Source organism: Ursus americanus, chromosome 13 (genome assembly GCF_024610735.1).
Source record: "Ursus americanus isolate L20-20 chromosome 13, mUrsAme1.1.p, whole genome shotgun sequence".
NCBI lineage: Eukaryota > Metazoa > Chordata > Mammalia > Carnivora > Ursidae > Ursus > Ursus americanus.
In genome coordinates this window covers 65407927-65430717 of record NC_142139.1, presented here as the reverse complement: position 1 = coordinate 65430717, position 22791 = coordinate 65407927, and the positions used below count along the sequence as shown (strand labels likewise).

At 44.3% G+C, this 22791-nt stretch overlaps 1 protein-coding gene across 4 annotated transcripts in view; it reads left to right on the top strand.

The window, feature by feature from the left end:
* PTK2B (protein tyrosine kinase 2 beta) overlaps positions 1 to 22791 on the top strand; it is a 121245-nt gene that overhangs the window by 71817 nt on the left and 26637 nt on the right. For all 4 annotated transcript variants that reach the window (XM_045774053.2, XM_045774051.2, XM_045774054.2 and 1 more), the window contains exons 3-5: positions 17055 to 17233; positions 17754 to 17841; positions 19042 to 19121. In XM_045774053.2, the coding sequence (XP_045630009.2) occupies positions 17055 to 17233; positions 17754 to 17841; positions 19042 to 19121 (347 nt within the window). The remainder of the gene's footprint in view (positions 1 to 17054; positions 17234 to 17753; positions 17842 to 19041; positions 19122 to 22791) is intronic.

The following is a 22791-nucleotide window of genomic DNA, read 5'->3' as shown; positions in this document are numbered from 1 at the left end:
ATTGTGTCTCAGGCTGTAGACCTCAGAGTCATTCTGGAATTCTTTCTTTCTCTCATACTCTGTATTTAGTCCATCAGGAAATCCTGTCAACCCTGCCATCAAAACACACCTGGATTCTAATCACTTCCTTCTCACCACCTGTCACCTGGAATGACACACTTCCCTCCTAACTGCTTCTGTCTGTAGCCCGATGAGGTCCATTCTGCAAGTAGCAACGGTGGTGAACCTTTAAAACATCGGTCAGCTAGACAGATATATTTGAGGTGCAGGTTAGAGCATCTTTCACTGCTCTCCTTTATTTATTTATTTTTCCCACCATTCTCCTTTAAGTATTTGTTTATTTTTAAGAGAGAGAGAAAGTGTGAGAGTATGTGTGTGGTGGGAGGACAGAGGGAGAGAGAGAATCTCAAGCAGATTCCCTGCTGAGTGTGGAGCCTGACCGGGGCGGGGGGCCTACAACGGATGTTGGCAGCAATGGCCTGCAGGCCAAATATGGCCCATCACCCGTTTTTGTAAATAAAGTTTTATGGGGACACACTCACTTGTTTACATATTGTCTACAGCTTTTGAGCTACAGCAGCAGAGTTGAGTAAGTGCAATAGATACCACGTAGCCCTCAAGCCTAAAATATTACCAACTTGGGCTTTTATAGAAAAGGTTTGCCAAGCCCTGGCCTAGCTCTCTCTGACCTCTCCTCCCCTCACTTTCCCTAGGCCTCTCCACCTCAGCCCCCTGGCCTCTTCACATTGTTCAGATGCACCAAGCACGCTGGGGCTGTACACCTTGGGCCTCTGTATGATATGGTTTCTTTGCCTGGAAGGCTCTGGCCCCATGAGGCCACCCCTCTCTCTCTTACTTCCTTTGGGGATTGTTCACATGCCCCTTTATCGGAGAGGACTTTGCTGGCCATCCCCTTGTGAAATAGCAGCCCCCCTCATTCTGGTGCCCATATCTGCTTTGTCCATCTTCTTAGCACTTAGTAGAAACTAAGATACTAGTTTTTTGTTTAACACCACCCCCCAGTAGAAAATAAGCTCCAGGAGAGAGAGACTTATTTTTGTTTCCCCCAATTTGCTGAATTAATTGATGAGTAATTGTTTAACAACAGATGGATGGATGGATGGATGGATGGATGGATGGATGGATGGATGGATGATGGATTCCAGGTATAAAGCTAACAGAGATTTACTGGCTAGAATTCTATATCTCAAGTCCAAATTCCAGCAGGTAAGAAAAAGCTACTCATAGGTCTGTTGTCTACAGGGGGTAACATCTTCTATCTGTGGCAGTAAATGCCCAAAAGATGCTGTAAATAGGGCTGACAGACTGCTACCATGGTCTTCCTACATGAGGCAGATGATCTGAGTCACAAGGGAGTTTTTAACCACCAGTTTTCCAAGTGCCATCCCAAATTCACTGAATTAGAATCTTGGGGTACTGGGACTGCTGTCTGCCTTGAGGGACTCACCTCTGCCTGAGGGATACCATCTGGGTCACATTCTGTGGTGGAGGATTATTAGAATCACTTGGTTGGTGGGGAGCCCCAGGGTATGAGGTCATGTTACAGGGTTTGGGAATTCACAAGATACTCAGAGTTTTGAAAGGTCTATGAAAGAGTGACAGGAGAAGGCTTGATGGGGCAAAGAGAAGAGAAAGTCTGTGGGTGGGTATCAGGTGGCTGGAGGTGGCACCATAGTGCTCCCATTTCCCCTGTCCACACCCCTGACAGGCTGTGTAGTAACTGCCTCTTGTCCATCTCTAAACAGAGGTGGCCTCTTGCAGAGCGGGGACTGTCCCTATATAGAGCCTAACACAAAATAGTTGTTTGCGGAATGAAGGAAGGAAGGAACAAATGAACTAATGCCTAGAGAGTACTCAAATGAGATCGGTAATCTTCCAGATCCCTTGATATAAAGACCAAAGAGGAAGTTGACTGGCAGGAAGATTGGCATTCATAAATAATAATGTGTAGGAGGGGTAATAGAATTTCAGCTGGCTTAAAATAGAATTCCCTGTGTCTTCTTGGGCAAGTCTCTTGACCTCTCTGGGTCTCACTTTCTTCATTTAAAAACAGACTCAAATTAAGTGATCTCTAAGTTTACTTAAGGCTCCAAAGTTCCAGCCTACGATTTATGAGCTTAATAAACATTTGAATAGTTGGACATCTAGCCTGAGACATCTGTATACTTGGAGATTATATTTTTGTGGCTGCATCAGTGAGGTCTGCTTTCTAGGATCTAGAAGGCAAAATATCTGCTCAAGTTCATTTTCATCAGGACTTGAATGAATTTTGGCCATTCTTCTTCTGCCTGGCTCTGTGGAATCTACTGCCTAGCCAGCATTTTAATTTTAGAGTTTTATATTTTACGAGTTTATTCACCCCTTAAAAGCTGATCCTATACATAGGGTATGCGGTCTCCACTTGGTAGCACATGAGCCAAGCTCGTAGGCATAAACTATAGCATTTGTCTCCGGCTGGAAGGTGACGTCTGCTCCCACCAGTTAAGTATGATTTTGTTATGCCTAGTCTGCACAACCAAGTCTATTATAACAGCTGAACTAAAGCATTTCTTTTTGAAGAGATTCTTTTTACAACTCTCAAATGAATTTGTGAATGATATACATGAAAGGAAAGCAACTGACCAGCATCTCTCATGAACATAGAGGCAAACATCTTCGAAATGTTAGCAGATGGACTCCAACAATTTATAAAATGAATGCACTTCATCCAATATTAATAATAGCTTTTTAGTTAGCATGACCGTGCACAGGCACGATGCTAAGCTCTTCTCTTGTATCACCTCATTTAATCCTTGCGAGAACGTCAGGAGCTAGGAAAATGTTTACATTTTACAAATGAGGAATCCAGAGCAGAGGAATTAATTTGTCCAAAGTCACAAAGCAAATCAGAAATGGCACAGTTTCTGACTCCTGAAGCCATCCTCTGAACCACTACATTGTATACAAAAGTTCAAACACAGGAAACCTGGAAGAATAAAAATGTATGTGTGGGTATGTACCACCCCAAGACAGCACTATTCCCATTTTGATGTATTTCATTCTGGATTTGTTTGTTTCACTTTCTAGCCTCTACCATTCTTTGTATATGGTTTCATATCCTATACCTCCCATTTATTACAATAGCAGCATTTTCCAAAAGTCTTCCAAGCTCTTTAGACAATTATTAAAACCAGCATATAAACCCTGTGCAGCCCTCCCGTTATTTCCAGGACCCTTTCAAACTATTTCAATTGGCTTCTTGCTGGGGGGATTTTGCTGCTTAAAAAATTTCTACAGTGAGTTTCTTAGTACACAGGGTATTTCTGTATTTTGAGTCATTTCTTCAGTACCTGCTTTGTCCTGGTCTCCTCTGGCTGCCATAACAAAATACTACAGATTGCGTGGCTTCCACAACTGGAAGTTTATTTCGCACAATTCTGGAGCCTGAAGTCCAAGACTGTGGTTGGGTTTTTGTGAGGACCCTCTTCCAGACTTGCAGAGAACCACTATCTTGCTGCATCCTTACATGGCAGGAGAGACAGATCTCGTCTCTCTCTTGTCTCTTTTAAGGGCACTAATCTCATTCATGAGGGTTTTCAGGGACAGAATCCTTTCTGGATTGTCACATTGTCATCCTAGTCAGGATGACTGGGCCATGGGGCAAGACGTTCATTGGGCGTCAGTCATGGGTGTTGAATGGTACCACACCACCAAGAATCATGCAGCCCCGAGTGCCAGCTGTGCCCATTGAGACTCATGGATGTGAGTTATGAAGCATTATGGTGACAGGAACACCCAGGACCCGTCTCCCTGTGTGAGAAATAAAATGTCACCAGTCATATTGGAAGTGACCCGCATGACACTACATGCCACATGCACAAATCATAAAGTCATTCCTTAAAGGGGCATTTTGTAGGAGGACTTTTTCAAAGAAGTACGTGAAATCCACCTGGTACTTTCCTGTAATGATCTTCACTCCTCCCAAACCTCAGCTGAGCATCAAGAGCCCTTCCTTGTGGCTTATTAGTAAGTCCAAACATTTGACAGAACAGCCTTCTTTTTAACAGAATATGTTTATTTCTCAGAGACGCCTCTTATGTTCTGTTCAAGTCATTTAACAAGAAGACCTCTTGTTGCCTTTTTGACCTGTTTTATGCACTTCCTCAGAGCTTTACTTCCTGCTGTATATGCAGCAGACAGGTTAAAGGAAGGAGCCTGTTGGAGTGATCTCCCGCCCTGGGGACATAAGACGCTTCGTGGCTTCCTTGCTCCAAGCAGAAGGAAGTCATTTTTCTCTGCATTATTTCTTCCCAGCCAACTTCTTCACAGCCATGACCTGACATCCTACAAGGCTCATTTATCACACTTCAGGCTCCTGCTGCTGCTAATACTGGCTTCAGCTTGGAAACAGGATCAGATCCCTTTTCCAGAAACTACTTACTTCAGTCACTACCTGTGTTCCTTGTACAGATCTCAATGGCTCTTGGGATAGTGGCAACCATGGCACCCTTCCCTTCCCTCTGCCACTACCGTGGGGGTGGGTCTCTGAAGGTGCCGGTTGCCACTCAGGCAGGGAGAATCTGAGGAGCCTCTGGTCCAGGCACCCTTGGACTCCATTTCAGGCTCTCAAATTTATATCTCAGTTACAGACTTCTTGAGTTAATTAATCCAATTCCCCTTGCCTCTTCTGATCCCATGCCTCTCCCTTCTCCTTTGCCTGGCCATCATGATCATGGTCACCATCTATTGAGACCTCCTCTGTGCCAGCCACTGTGCCAAGCTCTTTACATATCTGTAACCCACAGCCAGCTTGCTTTTTCCTTGACACCAGGCTCAGTACAGTGTCACATTCCAAATGATATTAGTCTACCCTCTAAGAAGAATTGAAAATTAAGTGAAAATTTTATTCTCTTTAGCACAAAAATATCAGGGGTTTCACTTTCAAGATAGCAAAATTTCTTAAAATTCTCATACTTAGTTCTTAATATTCATTTGGGTTGGCTGCTGTCCAGAAACATATTTACTTGCATTTTCAGATTCTTGAATTTTGGCTTGAGCAGGCTCTTCTCCTTCTCCCCTCTATTGTTCATTTCAAGATCTATTCTTGTTCTTCCTTCAGTCATTCTTTGCTTCTTTCAGTGTAAGTCAAATCCAAGTGGATTGAGACCTCTCCACTTTTACCCTCCCCATCACCAAGTTTATGCTACAAAGGTGCAAGAGTTGGGTGGTGCTCAGAAACCCCTTAGAAGATGAAGGAGGAATGTTAGCATGCTTATAATTTAATAGCTGCTCTTTTTATTTACACCACATGCTATCTTATCTAGTCCCGCCAAAACTCCCACAACAGAAGGGTATTTTCCCATTTTACAGATAAGGAAATGAGGTTAGGTGAGCTGGCCAAGACCACACAGCCATGGCCAGATCCAGTAGACACCAAAGCCTGGGGTATTGCTAATTACCACACTCCTGATCTCTTGAACATTTTTGACCATGGGTCACTGTCCTTTGTTACCCCAGTCATTATCCAGAGAGCTAACTCCTGTTCATTTACTCATTCATTCTCTCTTCAAATATCTGTACCAAGCACTGGACTTGGAGTAAGGGATGATAATGCACATCAGATTTGGCTTCTGACCTTGGACTTGAAAGGTTAGAAAGGCCAACATGAGTGAATGGCTTAGTTGTAACTAGTAAACACCTGAGTCAGTTTCTTACGACTGCCATAACAACGTACCACGAGTGTGGTAACTTAAAACATCAGAAAGTCATTGTCTCACAGTTTTGGAGGCTACAAGTCCAAGATCAAGGTGTTGGTACAGCCATGCTCCCTCTGAAACGTGTAGGTGCCTCTCTTTAGTTTCTGGAGGTTTGTGGGCCATTTTCTGGCATTCCTTGGCCCATAGACATATCACTCAAATCCTCCACCTTCATACGGCACTTCTCCCTGCATGCGTGCCTCCCTCTATGTCCAAATTTCCCCTTATAAGGACACCAGTCATATTGGATTAAGGCCCACCCTAGTGACCTCATTTTAACTTGATTAGTCTATAAAGACCCTATTTCCAAGTAAGATCACATTCTAAGGTGTGGCTGTTAGGATTTCAACATATATTTTTGGGAGCACACATTTCAACCCATAACAGTATCTGACTAAATGTGTGTACACAGTTCTTTGGGGACCCAGGACAGGAAACAAACCCTATCAATCCAAGTTAGGGAAGAGCTCACAGTGCTAATTGGCCCCAAACGCTCTCCAGGAGAAGAGCACAGAGAGAGGGGAGCCAAGGGTCCTCCAGTTAGGAAGAGCATGCTGTGCTTGGCGAGGGAGACAAGCTGACAGCACATCAAGGGTGAGAGTGGGAGATGAGACTTTTATGCCTCAGGCTTAAGAGTTTGCATCTTAGCCTAGCACGCAGCAAATGAGAGCCAATGCAGTGTTCAACAAAAGTCATCTGTTTAAATTTGCCCTCAGTCTCAAAGTGGAGACTTTATAAATAGAATTTAAGCGGGATTTTGTCAAACTAGGGCTTTAATTTATTAAAACTGTAAATTCAGTCATCTTTAAAAAGAGAAGCATTGTGCCTTCCTTAGGGGCACCTGGATGGCTCAGTCTGTTCAGTGTCTGCCTTTGGCTCAGGTCATGATCTCAGGGTCCTGGGATTGAGCCACACATTGGACTCCCTGCTCAGTGGGGAGTCTGCTTCTCCCTCTGCCTCTGCTCCCCGCAACTCGTGTTCTCTCTCTCTTTCTCTCAAATACATAAATAAAATCTTTTTTTTAAAAAAAAGAAGAGCATTGTGCCCTCCTTAGAACAAAGAGTAAGGAGAATGAGTGAGATCAAGCCGGGAAAGCAGTTTGAAGGCCAGTGCCCTGGGTGGGGTCCCACGAAGCCGACCGTGCACTGTGGGTTTGCTTAAGGTGGGTCAGTGGGTACTCTCATGAAACTCACCTAGGGAAGTGACCAAAACTGGATTGGGCAAAGGGGGAGAGTGGGCTGTGATGTGGGCTGTGAGCTCCACAGGGAGTTCTGGTGCTCTGATGAAAAGACAGGGCCTTGAGCCCCTGAAGTGACCAGTCACCAGATACCGGCTGCCCCCTGTCAGGGCTGCCCCCTGTAAGGGACCCGAGACGAGGCATGGGCAATTCTGATGGGGGCACCAGGCTGTCAACTCAGTTGTTTCTAAAAACCCAGCCACTAACATGAATATATTTAATAAGTTCAAACAACAACAACAACAGAAGTAGGTGTTTTATTTAAAAAAAAAATAGGTGAACCTGAGAAAATCATGAGACTACTAAAGAAGTGATAAAAACCATGACTAAGGTATAAAGATAGATGTTTAGATCAAAGGAACAGAAAAAGACACAAGAAACAGCCCAACACATATAATCACTGAATGTTAGACACCCTTGTGAAAACAAGTTAACTTTAAGCTGCACCTCATACTATATACAACAATCTATTTCAGATAGGGGAAAAAATGTGACTACCAATAACGGAGAGGGAAAGTGGCCTGAGTATTTGATTGCTTGGGTGACCTTTTTCTTTGGGGAAATAAATGATCCTGGACTTGGGACAGCATTCAGTCCTGTCCCTTCTTTGTTTCTGACTTATAGGAGAAAATGCCAGAAAATCGAGGGGCAAAGTTGATTTGGGGTCTTCACACTATTTGATAAAGCAAATAAGTCAATGTTAGCCAAGCAGGAGGAAAAGCCGTGGAAATTCCACTTCATGCAAGAAGGTGTGGGCCAGGAGCAGACTGAGGACTTGTTTCTCAGTCACCCTCACATGGGCAGAGGTAACGGTTTACCTATCGCAGAAAAAAATAAAATAAAAAATACATCCTGGGCTTATCTAAATAACAAGTGATAAAATTAAGACAGTTTTTTTTTCTGTTATGTTATATATGGCAATTTAGTGACTAGGCAAACATTTCAAACTGTTGTTCCTAAAAAGTGACTTATTAATAGAGAAAGAAATACTGACTCATTAATGACAATTTATGAGCCGTGGGCAGAGGGCTGGTTTTGCTGCTCCCACCATTTGCTCCAGGAGCCTTGTGAAGCGCAGAGGAAAGGCAGTAAAGGGAGGGGGCAGGGCTGATTCAAAAGCCCCCACCGTGAGATCATGTCAGACCTTCAAGTTCCTCTTCTTTTAAACTGATTCCCCACCCCTACTCTGGGGCCCCTCAAGTGAAGCCACTTTCTTCCTCCTACCCGAAATAGAAGCTCTTTGAGTCCGGGGGGCTCTGTGTGTGCACTGGGGCTCCCCACAGTGCTTTGCAAAGTGAGTACGTCATAGGAAGTTGCTGATGGTTTGAGTGAAGGAAGCCTTCTGTGGTGAACAGCAGGAAGGAGACCGGCTCAGGGAGCTTGTCATCCTTCTAAACTGTATATCAGAACCGGATCTGTGTGACTCCAAAGTGTGTGCTCTGCATCCCCCGTGGTGGGCAGCCTTGTTTCTCCCCACCTGAGCCTGAAGGGTCTGCACACTTGGCAGTGTAGTTCTGACACCTGGCAATTCTGGACCTGACACAGACTTGGCAGATTGAGAGCCCAGTGGCCCCACTGGACACCCCTCCTCAAAACCCAGTCACAAGCTCCAGGCTTCCCAGACCACCCGTACTTCTTGACCAAATGGGCTACCACCTTGGGGGTTCCTGCTACTCACCCCCCAGGTTCGTTAATTTGCTAGGATGACTCGCAGAACTCAGGAAAGTGCTATCCCGATGATGACAGTTTTATTATAAAAGATGCAAACCAGGACCAGCTAACTGAAGAGATGCATGGGATGGAGTGTAAGAGGGCCCCAAACATGAAGTTTCCACATCTTGAGGACGTGTCACCCTCCAGGCACGTCGATGTGCATCACAAACCAGGAAGCTCACGTGAACTGGAGTTTTTATTGGGGTTTCATTATGTAGGCCATCGGTTGATGGATTGATTGGTTGAACCATTGACTGTGTAATTGGACCTCCAGCTCTCCTCCTGTCCCTGGAAACCAGGCTGATATCATGTGGCTCTAAGTCTCGAACCTTTAATCACACAGTTGACCCTTCCAGCAAAGCGGGCCCCTATCCTAAGAATATCTAGTCTCCCCACCACCACCAACTCACCTCATTAGCATAAACTCAGGTGTGGTCCAAGAGGCCCACCATGAACCACAAAGACACTACCACCGAGGATCTCACAAGGGTTCAGAGGCTCCCACCCCAGGAACAAGGACAAAGACCAGCCAAATTCTTTATTATATAACATACTTTCATTAGTAACCAGGGAGGTGATGGTGGTGGTAGATGGAGGTGCCTCTCTCAAGGAGCTTCCGGTTTGCCCCTCTGGGAAAAGTGCTCCCCCCGTAGGAATCTGCCAGCACCAGGCAGCCTCCCAAACAACGCACTTTATGTTTAGAAAACACCCAGCTTCTTCCTTACCACAAGATGAAATCTATCTTTCTGTGAAAATCTGTTGAATTTCTACCCTAAGGACCTAAAATTACTCCTCCACCCTTACAACAGAAATTGGCTGCTTTTTAGAAAGTAACCTAGGAAAATGTCTCCACAAGCTGTGCCCTGGACAGTGTCACCCACCTGAGATCAAAGAGTGGGATGCAGTCCGGTCCCCTCTCAGGGACTGTTGGGTGGAAAAGAAAGGGCAAGACTTTGTCTGGCCTGAGAGAAATCTTACTCATTCATTTGATGTGGTCCCTTTACTTCTCATGTGCCTGGAGGTTGCCCTCACCAGAACCTCTCTGCTTATTTTGAAATTATTTCAAACATAAAAATGTTGAAAGAACGGGATGAAGAACTCCCATAGTGCCTTCACTTAGATCCCCCAGGAGTTGTGTAGCCGGCGTGCACGGGGACAGGAGCACCTGGCCACGGGGGCCCCACACAGACCAGGTTTCACCACTCACCACCTGCTGACAAAATCCAAAGGCAGAGAAACAGTGGTGGCAAAACATGGAAGGGACTTATTATTTCAGTGAGGCCAACATGGGAAGACAGTGGACTAGCACCTCAAAGACTGCCTCCAAAGTGCTGAAAATACGTCTAGGTTGATGTAAGGAAAATGTGGGGCAAGGTGGGTGGGTACTGTGCAGGTAGGCCGTGAAGGTCAAGTGAATCACTGTCTTGGGGCCAGTCATGGGGTCTGGCTGGCTCAGGGCAGGTCCTGTTACTTGAGGGGGGTAGTTTCTGTGTTTCCATTCCCATCGTGGGATGCTTTGCCCACAGGGCCTTTTGCCTGAGTTAAGAGATAAACCAGGGCGGGGGGGGGGGGAGTGGAGATGAGCTGGGAAGAAATTAGAACTTAATTAGAAAGTTAGAAGTCGAAAAGGAGGTAGTTAAGTCCTCTCTCAGTTCAGATCTATCACATGCCATATTTAGTAGCTCTGTCTTTTTGGCCACACACATGTCCGTTGTCATTAATCTTTTTCTGATTTATTTGAAAGCAAGCTGCAGCAACACTACTCCATCACCCAAAATACTCCAGTGTTTATTCCCCCACAAGGACACTCTCCTACATAACTAGCCTGCAGCCATACAAAGGAGAAAGCCAGAACTGCTGGGACACTTACCCTCTGAATCAGAATAGCCATTCAGATTTCACCAACTGTTCTTCCAATGTCTACTTTTCCTGTCTGGCCCAGGGGCACAGGCTGCATTTAGTCGTCATGTCTCTGTGGTCCCCTCCGGTGCAGAAGAGTTCCTTGGGCAGAAAGACAGGAGGCCTTTTCAAGGAGGTGGAGCAAAGGGAACCCCACACACACACTGTCGGAGGGAATGCAAACTGGTGTGGCCATTCTGGAAAAAAAAGTATGGAGCTTCCTCAAAAAGTTAAAAATAGAACCGCCCTATGATCCAGCAATTCCACTTCTGAGTATTTATCAGGAGAAAATGAAAACACGAATTCGAAAAGATGTATTCATCCCCATGTTCATGGCAGCATTATTTATAATAGTCAAGATATGGAAGCAACCCAAGTGTCCATCCATAGATGAAGGGATAAAGAAGAGGTGGTGTATATACTCAGCCATAAAAAAATGGAACCTTGACATTTGCAATGACATGGATGGAACTAGAATGTATTATGCTGAGTGAAATAAGTTCAAGAAAGACAAATACTGTATGGTTTCACTCATATGTAGAATCTAACAAATCTAACAAATTAAAACAAAACAAAAAGCCAACCTTATAGATACAGAGAACAGATTGATGGTTGCCAGAGGGGAGATGTGGTGGGGAGTGGGCAAAATGGCTGAAGGCGGTCAAAAGGTACAACCTTCCAGCTATAAAATAAATAAGTCATAGGATGTAAGGTACAGCATGGTGACTATGGTCCATAATACAGTGTTGTATATTTGAAAGTCGCTAAGAGATTAAATCTTGAAAGTTCTCATCACAAGAAAAAAAAATTTGTAATGATGTGTGGCGTTGGATGGTAACTAAACTTATTGTGGTGATCATTTCGTAGTGTGAACAAATATTGAATCATGTTATATGCCTGAAACTAATATGATGTTATGTTAATTACACATCAATTAAAAAAAATAGGTAACAGTTACCAAAAAAAAAAAAAAAAAGAATACAGACCTTTTATTCTATAGGTCTCTGGGAAGACCCCTCACCCTGGGTCGTATAACTAGACCTGGCCATGAACTCTTGGCAGGAATCTCAGAAATGATGCTGCACTCTTCTCGGTACATCAAGGTGGGAGGCATGATTTGTTTACATGTTCTACGACCGATGATGTTAACCTTGATAACCTGATCATTTGTGTCTGCCAGGTATGTGTGTGTGTGTGTGTGTGTGTGTGTGTATGACTAGAATCTGAGGGAAGATACACTGAGACTATGTCAATATCCTATTCATCATCAGACCTCCACCCTCCAGCTCTGTCATCCGTTGATGAATCATGCCTGAACAACCAACACTGAGTTTATTGCCAAATGGTGATTTCCCATTTCCATCCTTTCTTCTACTACATTTACTAGATGGCATTCTACTGTAATGAAGAATATTCCCTTCTGCCCCATTTATTTATTTATCTGTCTGTCTCAGATTCTGTTTTATTCAGTGGAATGTAATCCATTCCTATGATTATATTATATATTTTTGTTTTTAGTTTTTATTTCTATTTTTTTACTATTATTTATTTAAATTCAATTAATTAACATATAGTGTATTATTAGTTTCAGAGGTAGAGTACAGTGATTCAGTGATCAGTCTTATATAACACCCAGCACTCATTATATCACGTGCCCTCCTTAATGTCCATCACCCAGTTACTCATCCCCCTGCGCCCCTCCCCTCAAGCAACCCTCAGTTTGTCTCCTATGTATTCCTATCGTTAGATATTTTTATACTTAGATGTCCCAGATCTGTCCTGTGCCAGCCCCTTTAAGCTAATACTGTTTCCCTGTTATATATCCCAACATCCTCTAAACACTTCCCTTTTTTTCTAGGACAAAAAGATATTCCAGGCTTATCTTGTACTTTCTTTGCCCCAGCCCCGGAATCAGCCATTTCTCCAAGGATCCCTGGATTCATCCTCTCTCTCTCTCTCTCTTTAAAGATTTATTTATTTATTTATTTATTTATTTATTTATTTATTTGAGAGAGAGAGGGAAGGGGCACACTTCCCTCTGAGTGCAGAGTCTGACACTTGGCTCTATCTCACGACCCTGAGATCATGACCTGAGCCAAGATCCAGAGTCAGATTAACTGACTGAGCCACCCAGGAGCCCCCCCCGCCCCGGGTCCTTTTAGTGGAGAAGGGTATTTGGAAACTAAGACTCAAAGTTTGGTATGCAAATGACCATCTGGGTGTCATTGACCTCAAGCTCTTTCAGTACACATAAGACTCTCAATGGTACATGCTCCCACTCCTGGGTGTACTTGTGCTCCCAGGCTCTCTCTCCCGCTCTCTAAAACCATGAGTTCTCACCAATTCTTTCAGTTCCAATCCCTCACCTAAGGGTCCACTCAAGCCTTCTCCTCTCCATATTTCAAGTACTTTCTCCATCATTAAGAAGCCCATTTCCCATCATCTTTAATATATTTACTCCTTTGCTGAAGCTCCCTGTAGATAAACATTATCTTCGCCTCTCCAGCATCTCTGCCCCTGGCCCCACCTCCTCCTTTGCTGTGTTCCTGGCTTTGCAGCCACTGCCAACCCCTCTACCTCTCGACTTTGGCCTTGGTCCTACCGTGTGCTCCAAGGGGAGGAAAAAGTAAGAGACAAAAAAGTAGAAAAGGACATCGGGGTTTTGTTTTGCTTTTCAAAGCTTTCTTTGTTTTTACAAAAGCACCAGAATGTCCAATGGAGCTCTAAAGGCAGGTGTCTGCCTCCTAACCCTCTTCCATTTGCAGAAACTACAGATTTATTCATTTATTTATTTTTTATTCATTTAGTTTATGTTCTTCATTTATTCACTATTTTGTATGGAGATAACAAAAATAGTGGAATCACTTGGCTAGACTGATCTTCCTGCAGATGACAATGGTAAAATCTGAACAAAATAACAAGGAAATGGTCTTGAAAGCCCTGGAGAGTGACCATAACTAGCAGACTGGAGGGAAACCTGCTCTTTAGAGCAGAACTGCAAATTTCTGGCTTTTTGCCTGAGGGCACTTTCCAATCCCGGAGGGATGGGAAGGACAGACAGTTGCCCCTTACTGGCTTGAGGCATTGGAGGATAGAATTTAGGGCTGACAGAGAGGCCAGAAGATTTAGGAAAATCCTGGAGAAGAGGGAGCCACCAAAGGAGTGAACCCTGAAATAGAAAATTAATTTTAATTTTTCTTTAATTTTCAGAAGCATCAAAATACATAAACTATTTAGGAATAAATTTAACAAAAGACCTGCAAAACTATACACTGAAAAGAACAAAACACTAATAAGAAAAATTAAAGAAGAGTAAAATTAAGTGGAGAGATATTGGCATGTTTGCGGATTGGAAGACTCCACGCTGTTAAGACGTCAATTCTCCCCCACTAAGCTATAGATTTAACACAATCTCAATCATGATTCAGCAGGCATTTTAAATAGAAAGTGACAAGCTGATTCAAAAATGTATATGGAAATGCAGAGACCGAGAATAGCACAATAATCTTGGAGAGGAGATGGTAAAAGGTTTATGCTATTTGACTTTAAGATCTCCTCTAAAGCTATAGTAATGCAGACAGTGTGGAACTGGCAGAGTAAAAACAAAGATCAATAGATCAGGAGTGAAAGTCCAGAAATAAATCTAAACTTATATGGCCAATTGATTTTGACAAAGGCAGCAAGACAATTCAACTGGAAAATGAAAGTCAACAACCACTGCTGAACAACCATAGACCTTTAAGAGAAAAAAGTAAATTTTGACCCCTACCTCACACCATACACACAAATCAATTCAAGATGGATCACAGACCTAAAAGGAAAAGTGAAAACTATAAAGTTTATAAAAGAAAATAGGAGAATATCTTCATGATTTGGAGGCAGGCAAAGATTTCTTAGACAGTATGCAGAAAGCTCTGACCATAAAAGAAAATTTTGATAAGACTTTATCAAAAGAAACTGACAAGGAAATTAATAATAGGCACAGTACAGACCTGGAGGAAGTATTTATAAAACACATACAAAGTACTTCTATCTAGAATCTATAAGGATCACCTATAACTCAATAATAGAAAGACAACACAGAAAAATGGGCAAAGGATTGGAACAAATACTTCACAAAGGAAGATACATGAATGGCCTGATGAAAACATGCTCAATATCATTAGTCATCAGGGAGATGCAAATTAAAAGCACAATGAGATACTATACATAACCATCAAAATGACTAATATTAAAAAGACTTCTAACACCAAATGTTGGTGAGGATGTAGTGTAATGGATATCTCATATATAACAATGGAAATATAAAACAGAATGATCTTACCGCTTCTTAGAAAGTTAAACATACATTTACCTTTGACACAGTAATTACAACTCCTAGGTATTTGTCCAAAGGAAATGGCAACATATGTACACAAAAAGATCTGTACAATAATGGTCATAGTACTTTTATTCACAGTAGCAAAAAATAAGAAATAGCCCAGGTATCTAGAAACAGGGGAATGAATTATATACATTAAATGTTTCCATCTATATCATTCTAGAACAGGTGAAACTAAGCAAAAATGGGAGGGAAAATTGGTTGTCTAGAATTAGGGTTGCCATGAGCGTGAGGGTTGACTGGGAAGGGATATGAGGGAACTTTCTGAGTGTCTTGAAAAGTTCTGTATCTTAATTATTGGCATGTGGATTACACACAAACTGTATAGCTAAAATGTGTGCATTTTAATGTCTATAAATTTTACCTTAAAAGAACTGTAAAAAGTGGTAATAGTTGGGTGGCAATTGGGGCGGGGGGAAGTCAGTGGCAGAATGGATGAAGCAAGAATGGTTGAGTGTTTGTAATTCTTGAAGCTGGGTGATGTGTACATAGGGGTTTATTATGCTATTCTTTTGACTTCACTGAACTTCATACATGTTTGAAATTTCCAGTAATTATAGGGGTTCCAGTCCTGGAGAAATTAGACATAGGACAGTAAGTTTCATTTGGGGCAAGGAAGCCTCTACATTTAAAAACACCAGAGGCTGGGACTCCAGGTGGGGCTCGGGAGTGACATGAGGGATTCATAATATAATGATATGAGTGGACAGAGCAATGAAGAGGGTCATTGGCAGGAGAAATGGGTGGAAATAATGACAAAATGGTCAACTTCACAGTCGTGAGCTCTGCCTCTTATCTGTGTCCCTCTTGCTGTAGGTCCCATTGATCCCAGCCTTCTTCCCCATCCCAAGACCACAGTTCTGATTCCTGCACTGATTTGTTACAGCTGTTAACTTGTGCTTTCCCTATCTATCTCATATAGCAAGAGTTGACTGCTCACTCTGATGGGCATTTGCTTCCCTAATGGGGAAGGGATCTTTTAGCTTTATCACGGCATAGAGTTGAAGAGGGCTGGCAGGAGGCAGAGCTGGACCAATGCATGTGGGTGCCCAGGCAGACCAATAATTTGGCATTTCTTTAAAACAGTACTATTTAAATAGGAGTTTAACATTTTATTAGTGAAAATAGGAGTTTTAAAAATTTGCCTTTGATGCTCCATTGGGAGTGGGCTCAATTTACCAATCACATGTGCAACCGTATGAGAGACCTGAACTAAACTGAAACTAACATGATTTCAGAACTAGGTGGGACCTCATAGATGGGCTTCCAGGCAGCTGCCCAGCGGGCCTCTTCTTGATCCAGCTCTGGCTCGAGGCCAGGAAATGATGGCATCAGGCCATGGGCAGGCTGATTTCTGATCAAGAAGAAAGCAGGAATAGGAGGGTTCCTAATTTCTTGTCAACACTCTGTTTCCTGTGGCCATGCTTCTTATGTGGAAAGTGGGCCACTTAATCCATTAATGTGAGTCTCATCCCTTCTGCCTTGCCCAGCCCCAGCACCCCATGAAGCAGCTTGGCCTAGTAGAAATCCTCAGAGTCCCCTGGCTCTGGGTTCAAAACCCCGGCTTAATTCCATGAGCTATGTAATGCACATCAGTTTGGTCATCAGCCAAATGGGGATGTAACACTGCCTTCCTGTGTTGTATGGATTCCATGAAATGGTAATGTATGCAAGGTGCCTGGAACGCCTACTACAGACCCTCAGCAATGCTGGCTAAATTGGAAGGCATTCAGATGGTGCTTTTACATGGCGGATGCTCAGTAATTATTCATTGGCTTGGTTGGGGTGGGCTACAGAAGCACAGAATCTGTGCTCTTTGCCTCCGCTGCATTTTCTGCTTTGCTCCTACTCTCTCCTCTCAGTTTCTCTGTCTTTTACCAAACTATCCATTTATCAGATAGAGACCACTGTGCACTGAGCCTAGCACTAAGTGCTAAAGAACCAGAGATAAATGAGAAGTTAAGATGGAACCCCACCCTAGCGAATCATACTTCTGGGGGCCACATGAGGACTGTGGGAATCTAGAAGGGGGCATTCCTGAATCATGGCTCTCTATTCTCCTCCCCAGGATGTCATTGCCTCCATCCTGATGAGCGGACGGATCGGGCCCAACATCCAGCTGGCTGAGTGCTATGGGCTAAGGCTGAAGCACATGAAGTCAGATGAGATCCACTGGCTGCACCCACAGATGACGGTGGGGGAGGTGCAGGACAAGTACGAGTGTCTGCACGTGGAAGCCGAGTGGAGGTAGGAGAAGAGCCCTGGGCTCTTGAGTTGGGGGAGATGAGTGTGGAGTGGGAAGGCTCTGGGAAGTCCTTCCTTGGATCACTTCCTAACCTCTGAGAATCTTCTAGAAAATCTGAGTGCCATTTTAGGCCTAGTCCTCTTGCAGCATCCAATGCATGTATTGGCCAAGGCCTAACATGGGCTCACAGCACATCCCCCTCCCAGGACAGATATCAGGAACATCCCCAGGCAGGATGCTCTTGGTATTATGGAGAAGGAGGGCAGGGAAGATGGAGAACCAGGTCAGGCACTGATCTGCAAACCTAAGGAAAACAGTTGCCATGAGGGGGAAGAGTTGGAGAGTCAGGACTGGTGTTGACTACCACCTGCTGGCCTCCATGGTCCTCCACGGTCCTCCACCTGACAACAGAGGAGGGAAAGAAGAAGCAAGTCCTGAATGGGTGGCCATCGGCCTCATGGGCAGACCCTTACATGACCAGCTTCCCTGTGTCAACCAGAGAGTCTGAACTTCCTGTCCCAGGTATGACCTTCAAATCCGCTACTTGCCAGAGGACTTCATGGAAAGCCTAAAAGAAGACAGGACAACGCTACTTTATTTTTACCAACAGGTAGAAGTATTTTATCTTCCTGTCCCCAGGGTCCTATTACTCATCCTCACCTGGGGAGAGAGAAAGACAAAGCTCAGATTTGGAAGGTCCCAGTCTAGGAAAAGATGCCTCCGTCCCTAGTCAGAGGTTCCAACCCTGGTTCTCTCACGGTTCACTGAATGCTGGCTCACCCCGCCCCATATGCACAGCTCCTTTTGGACTTTGCTGGTCACTATTTACTGCCCAGGAGACCTGGTGGTGAGCAGACAAAGCAGGTCCAAAGAGAATTGGTAGTCTTAGCACACAGACTCTCACACACCTGGCTTCTAGCCCACTCTGCCACCTACTTACCCAGGATTCCTCCCCTGGCTTAACTTACCTACCTGAAGCTCTTTCCTTTTCTTGAAGATAGAGATGATAATAATATTTACTTTAGAGGGTTGTTGTGAGGACCAAATTATATCATTAGCAGGATGCTGGCGAACCGGCTCTCTGAAGAAAAGAATCTCTGGTTTATAGCACATGCCAGTTTCCATGGTGTAAATATTTCCCCACCATGGCATTTTTCGAGTTACCAGTATGATATCATACAACTTGAAAAACTTCAGAAGATTTAATACCTGGCTTTCATGAGCTGTTTGGAGCTGCTGTAACACGTCACTGGCTGTAATAAGGCAGGTAGTGTGCCTAGCATAGGACGGGACACAGTGAGGGCTGAGGACGTGTGAGCCTGCTGCCACTGTTGATTGTCTGGTCCCTGCTTCCACCTGTATCTCCCTCCTGGTTTGCTGGACCTAAAGCCAAACTCTGACTTTAGAGTGGATGACATCTGTCACTACTTATCAACAAGACTTTGAATAAATGATTGGCTCATCCCCAAATTTTAGTTTCTTTATCTCTCAAGTGAAGAGTGGAGAGGAGAATCCGAACTCCAGCCTCATAAAGCCATGAAAGAATGTGTCTGGAAGCACTTTCAAAAATCTGAAGGCCTTGGCCTCTGGAGGCATGATTCTAGAAGGCTCTGGAGGGAGGCAGAGCAGAGGGTGGGTCTCCCCCTCTGCTCTTTTTTGGCTACACGTTTTTGCATGGTGGGGTGTGTGAGAGAGAGACATCTTGGGGCTGCAGGATTATATTCAAAGTTCCCACCATCTCCTGGGGCCTCTGTTCAGGGAAATGGGGAAGGAGGGCGTGACTCTCAACCTTGGCCTTTCTCCTCACCAGCTACGGAATGACTACATGCAACGCTATGCCAGCAAGGTCAGTGAGGGCATGGCCCTGCAACTAGGCTGTCTGGAGCTCAGGTATGTGGCTTCAAGGACCCTCCAGGGACTGGAGTTCTTGGCCAGCTTGGACTTGCCTCCAGGGTGGGAAACAAGAGTGGGTGCATGAAGGGGGGGTGACAAATGGTGGCTGACAGAGTGCAAGGTGCTTGCCATCTGGTCCTTGGAATAGAAGGGCCAGCCCCATCTCTGCTCCCCTGCTTCCTTTGGCTGCCACAGCCCTTGCCTCCAGACTGCCTGCTTCTTCCATCTATCTGCCATTCAGTAAATGTTTCTTTGAGCACTAGGCAAGGTCCTGGGAGATATTCGAATGTTGGGTTTCCATCTGTGTTGTTCACTGCTATGTCTCCAGCTGTAGTAGGCATCGATAAATATGTATAGAATTAGCAAGTCATGCAGAGATGCCCTCAAACTTCCGGGTCTGGTCTGGGAGGTGACAGGTGTGTCCACAGTTGCTTATAACACAAGGCAAAATAAAACAGGTGCCAAACATACACATATATAGAAGCCCTTAATTCTGCCTGAGGGATCAGGAAGAGGGGATCTGAACTTCCCAGGAAGGATAAATCCCATCCGGAGACAATGGGGGGAATTGGGCGTGGAGAGAGCGCATTCCAGGCTAAGGGATCAGTGAAAAGAAAAGAACAGACCAGAAGGTAGTGGGAGATGAGCAGGGGAGGTCAGTTGGACCCAAGCATGGAAGACTGAGTGATAGTCTAAGAAATAGGCCTTATTCTTGGCTGTCGAAGCATTCGGGGCAGAGGAGGGTGGTGTGGTTAAAGCTGTGCCTAGCATTTTCTTGACCAGAGCAGACCGTTCAGTTTCACGACCTGTTTTATCCATCCATTCCTTCTTCTGTAAAACGGGAATGATGATAACAGTAGTAACCCTATTGTTGTAAGGAATTAATGAGTTAATGTATTTAAAGTACTTACAACGATAGGGACAGAATATTCAGTGATTATTTATTGTTTGTATAACTTTTTTTCTCTTTACCCTTATTTATTATTTGTTTATTTTTAATAGACATTTTTTTTTAGAACAGTTTTAAATCCGACGTGAAGCTGAGAGGAGGGTATAGAACTTGCCCATATGCCTCCTGCCCCCACACATGCACGGTCTCCCCACTACCAGCATCCCCCACCAGCGTGGTACATTTGTTACAATCGATGAATGTACATCGACACATGGTTATTACCCAAAGTCCGTAGTTTTCATTGGGGTTCATTCTTGATGTGCATTGTATGGATTTTGAGAAGGATATGTTGTCCTGTATCCCCCATTACAGTGCCATATGGAGTAGCTTCACTCCTCTAAAACCCTCTGGGCTCCACATCTTCATCCCTCCCACTCCCAACTCCTGGCAACCACTCACATTTTTACTATCGCCATATTTTGCCTTGATTTTCAGAACGTCATATAGTTGGGATCATACCTAATTAATTTTTTATTGATTGCTTGGAAGTGCTCTGTAAATGCCAAATATTTTATCTATATGTCCCCCTCTAAATTAAAATGTGAAATTCATGGACCACATGCTACCTTCCCAGGGTGAGGAACCAAGTAGTCTCCCCTTCACCTGAGACACCCAGGACCACTGCCCACTCCCAGCAGAGCCCCAGAACAGTGTGACCTAAAAACTCAGAGTGAATGTGTACCCCAAGAGTAATTGAATAGTAACTGATAATAAGTAAAGATTAGAGAAAGAATACTCAGCTTACTTCAAAAGACATTTTGTCTCATAGTTAATTTATAAATGTTGGCAATGAGTTAATATTTCTGTTGCTTTTTAGAAGAAAAACATAGTCAACTGGATTTTGCATAGATGCTTCCTTACCTTCTGCAGGTCTTAATCTGGGCATCAGTCATGGGCCTGTGCCTGCCCGTGCCTTGCTTTCCACCTAGTGTTAGCCAGTCAGAATGGCAGACATAGGCGTCACAGAACCAGCCAGCCAGATCCCGTGGGGCTTCTCCTAGCCGGTGCAGCCTCATTCGGTGAAGGCATTGAGGAAGGTTGGGGATCATCAGGTACCCACTGATAGCAACTGAGATGGGGCTCAGCACAGAAGACTGTGAAGCCCAGTCTCTGGGGAAACTGGTACATACGATAAGTGGTGGTGACTGGTTCTCCCAGACATCCCAAAGATCTTCCACTGCTCCAAACAGTAGAAACACACAGATCATGACACACTGAGGGATTGGTACCTTTATGAAAAGTAACAGTGTAACTATCTTCAAGGGCAACCAATGATAGAGGGAGTGGGCTGGATTGCAGGAGATGGAAATGACCTAGGTGTGCTCCCTGAACTTCCCCTCACCCCCTTTTTTTAAAGATTTATTTATTTATTCCAGAGGGCAGGGGAGAAAGAGGAGAGGCAGAGGGAGAGGAGAGATAATTTTTTTTAAGTGTATTTGTTTATATATTTCACAGAGAGTGTGAGGCAGAGAGAACACAAGCAGGGGGAGCAGCAGGCAGAGGGAGAGGGAGAAGCAGACTCTCCACAGAGCAGGGAGCCTGATGCAGGACTTGATCCCAGGACCCTGGGAGCTGAAGGCAGGAGCTTAACCAACTGAGCCACCCAAGCTCCCGGAGAGACAATTTTTAAGCAGACTCCATACTGAGTGTGGAACCCAACAGAGGGCTCAATCGCACAACCCTGAGATCACAACCTGAGCCAGATGCTCAGCTGTCTGCCCCACCCCGGCGCCCCAAACTTCCTTTTCTACTTTCCATATATCATCACCTCCATCATTCTAACATTGCTATTATTTTCATGTACTTTAATTCCTCAGTGTTCATTTGAAAATTTGTTTCCCCTTCCATTTAGCCAACTCCAATTTTTTTTTTTACTAAGGTTTATTTAAATATCCCCATCCTTGGAACTCTTTCATCCAACCCTAGTCTCAAAGCTCATTCATTCAATTGCCATAAGCTTGGAGTCACATTAAGAGACTGCTGTCATCGGGGGCTGGGAAGCAGACCCCGCTGTGTGGCATACTCTTCTCGTTCCCTTTTCAACCTGGTAAACTCATTTTATCCTGCAGCCTTAGAAAGTTTTCTGAGCCAGCGTTGTCTGCTCGCCCTCTACACTCATAGAAAAATCTGAGAGCACGCCTGTGATGTGTCCATCACAAGCAGTATGGGGGCCATAGTTTCTTCCCACTGAGTCAGCTCCAGTGTCTTAGCATCTTGAAGGCTTCCCTTCCTCATGCCCACCGCCCCTCCCCCACCCTGCGTGGATCTGCTTACTTATGCTTTGCTCTGATTGGCTCCCGTGCACTAAATTGTGAAATCCTATCAAATCCTTGAAGTCGGCATTGGCATTTCATTTGCCTGGCACAGAATGAGAGTGCAGTATGCATTTGAATGAATGGATAACCCTGAAAGATCTAAAATCCTCTTCTCTGATGGGCATTTGCCAACATTTATCCTGTTAGAATTCAGTAAGTGCATACAGCAGGCCAATTTGTTCAGTTACCTAGGAGTACATTTTGCAGCTCCCTCAAGGCAGCGGGAATGGCTGGAGGCCATGTTGCCTGTAATCAACACTCCACAGGCACGCTCTGAGGTTTTCTGTGACTGTGGGGGTCAAGCGGGTAACAACGGCTCAGAGAACTTTCTAAAGCTGCCATGATGGGCTGTGTGGAAATTTGGGATCTTAACTGTAAGCACTTTCAGGCACAAGTAGGA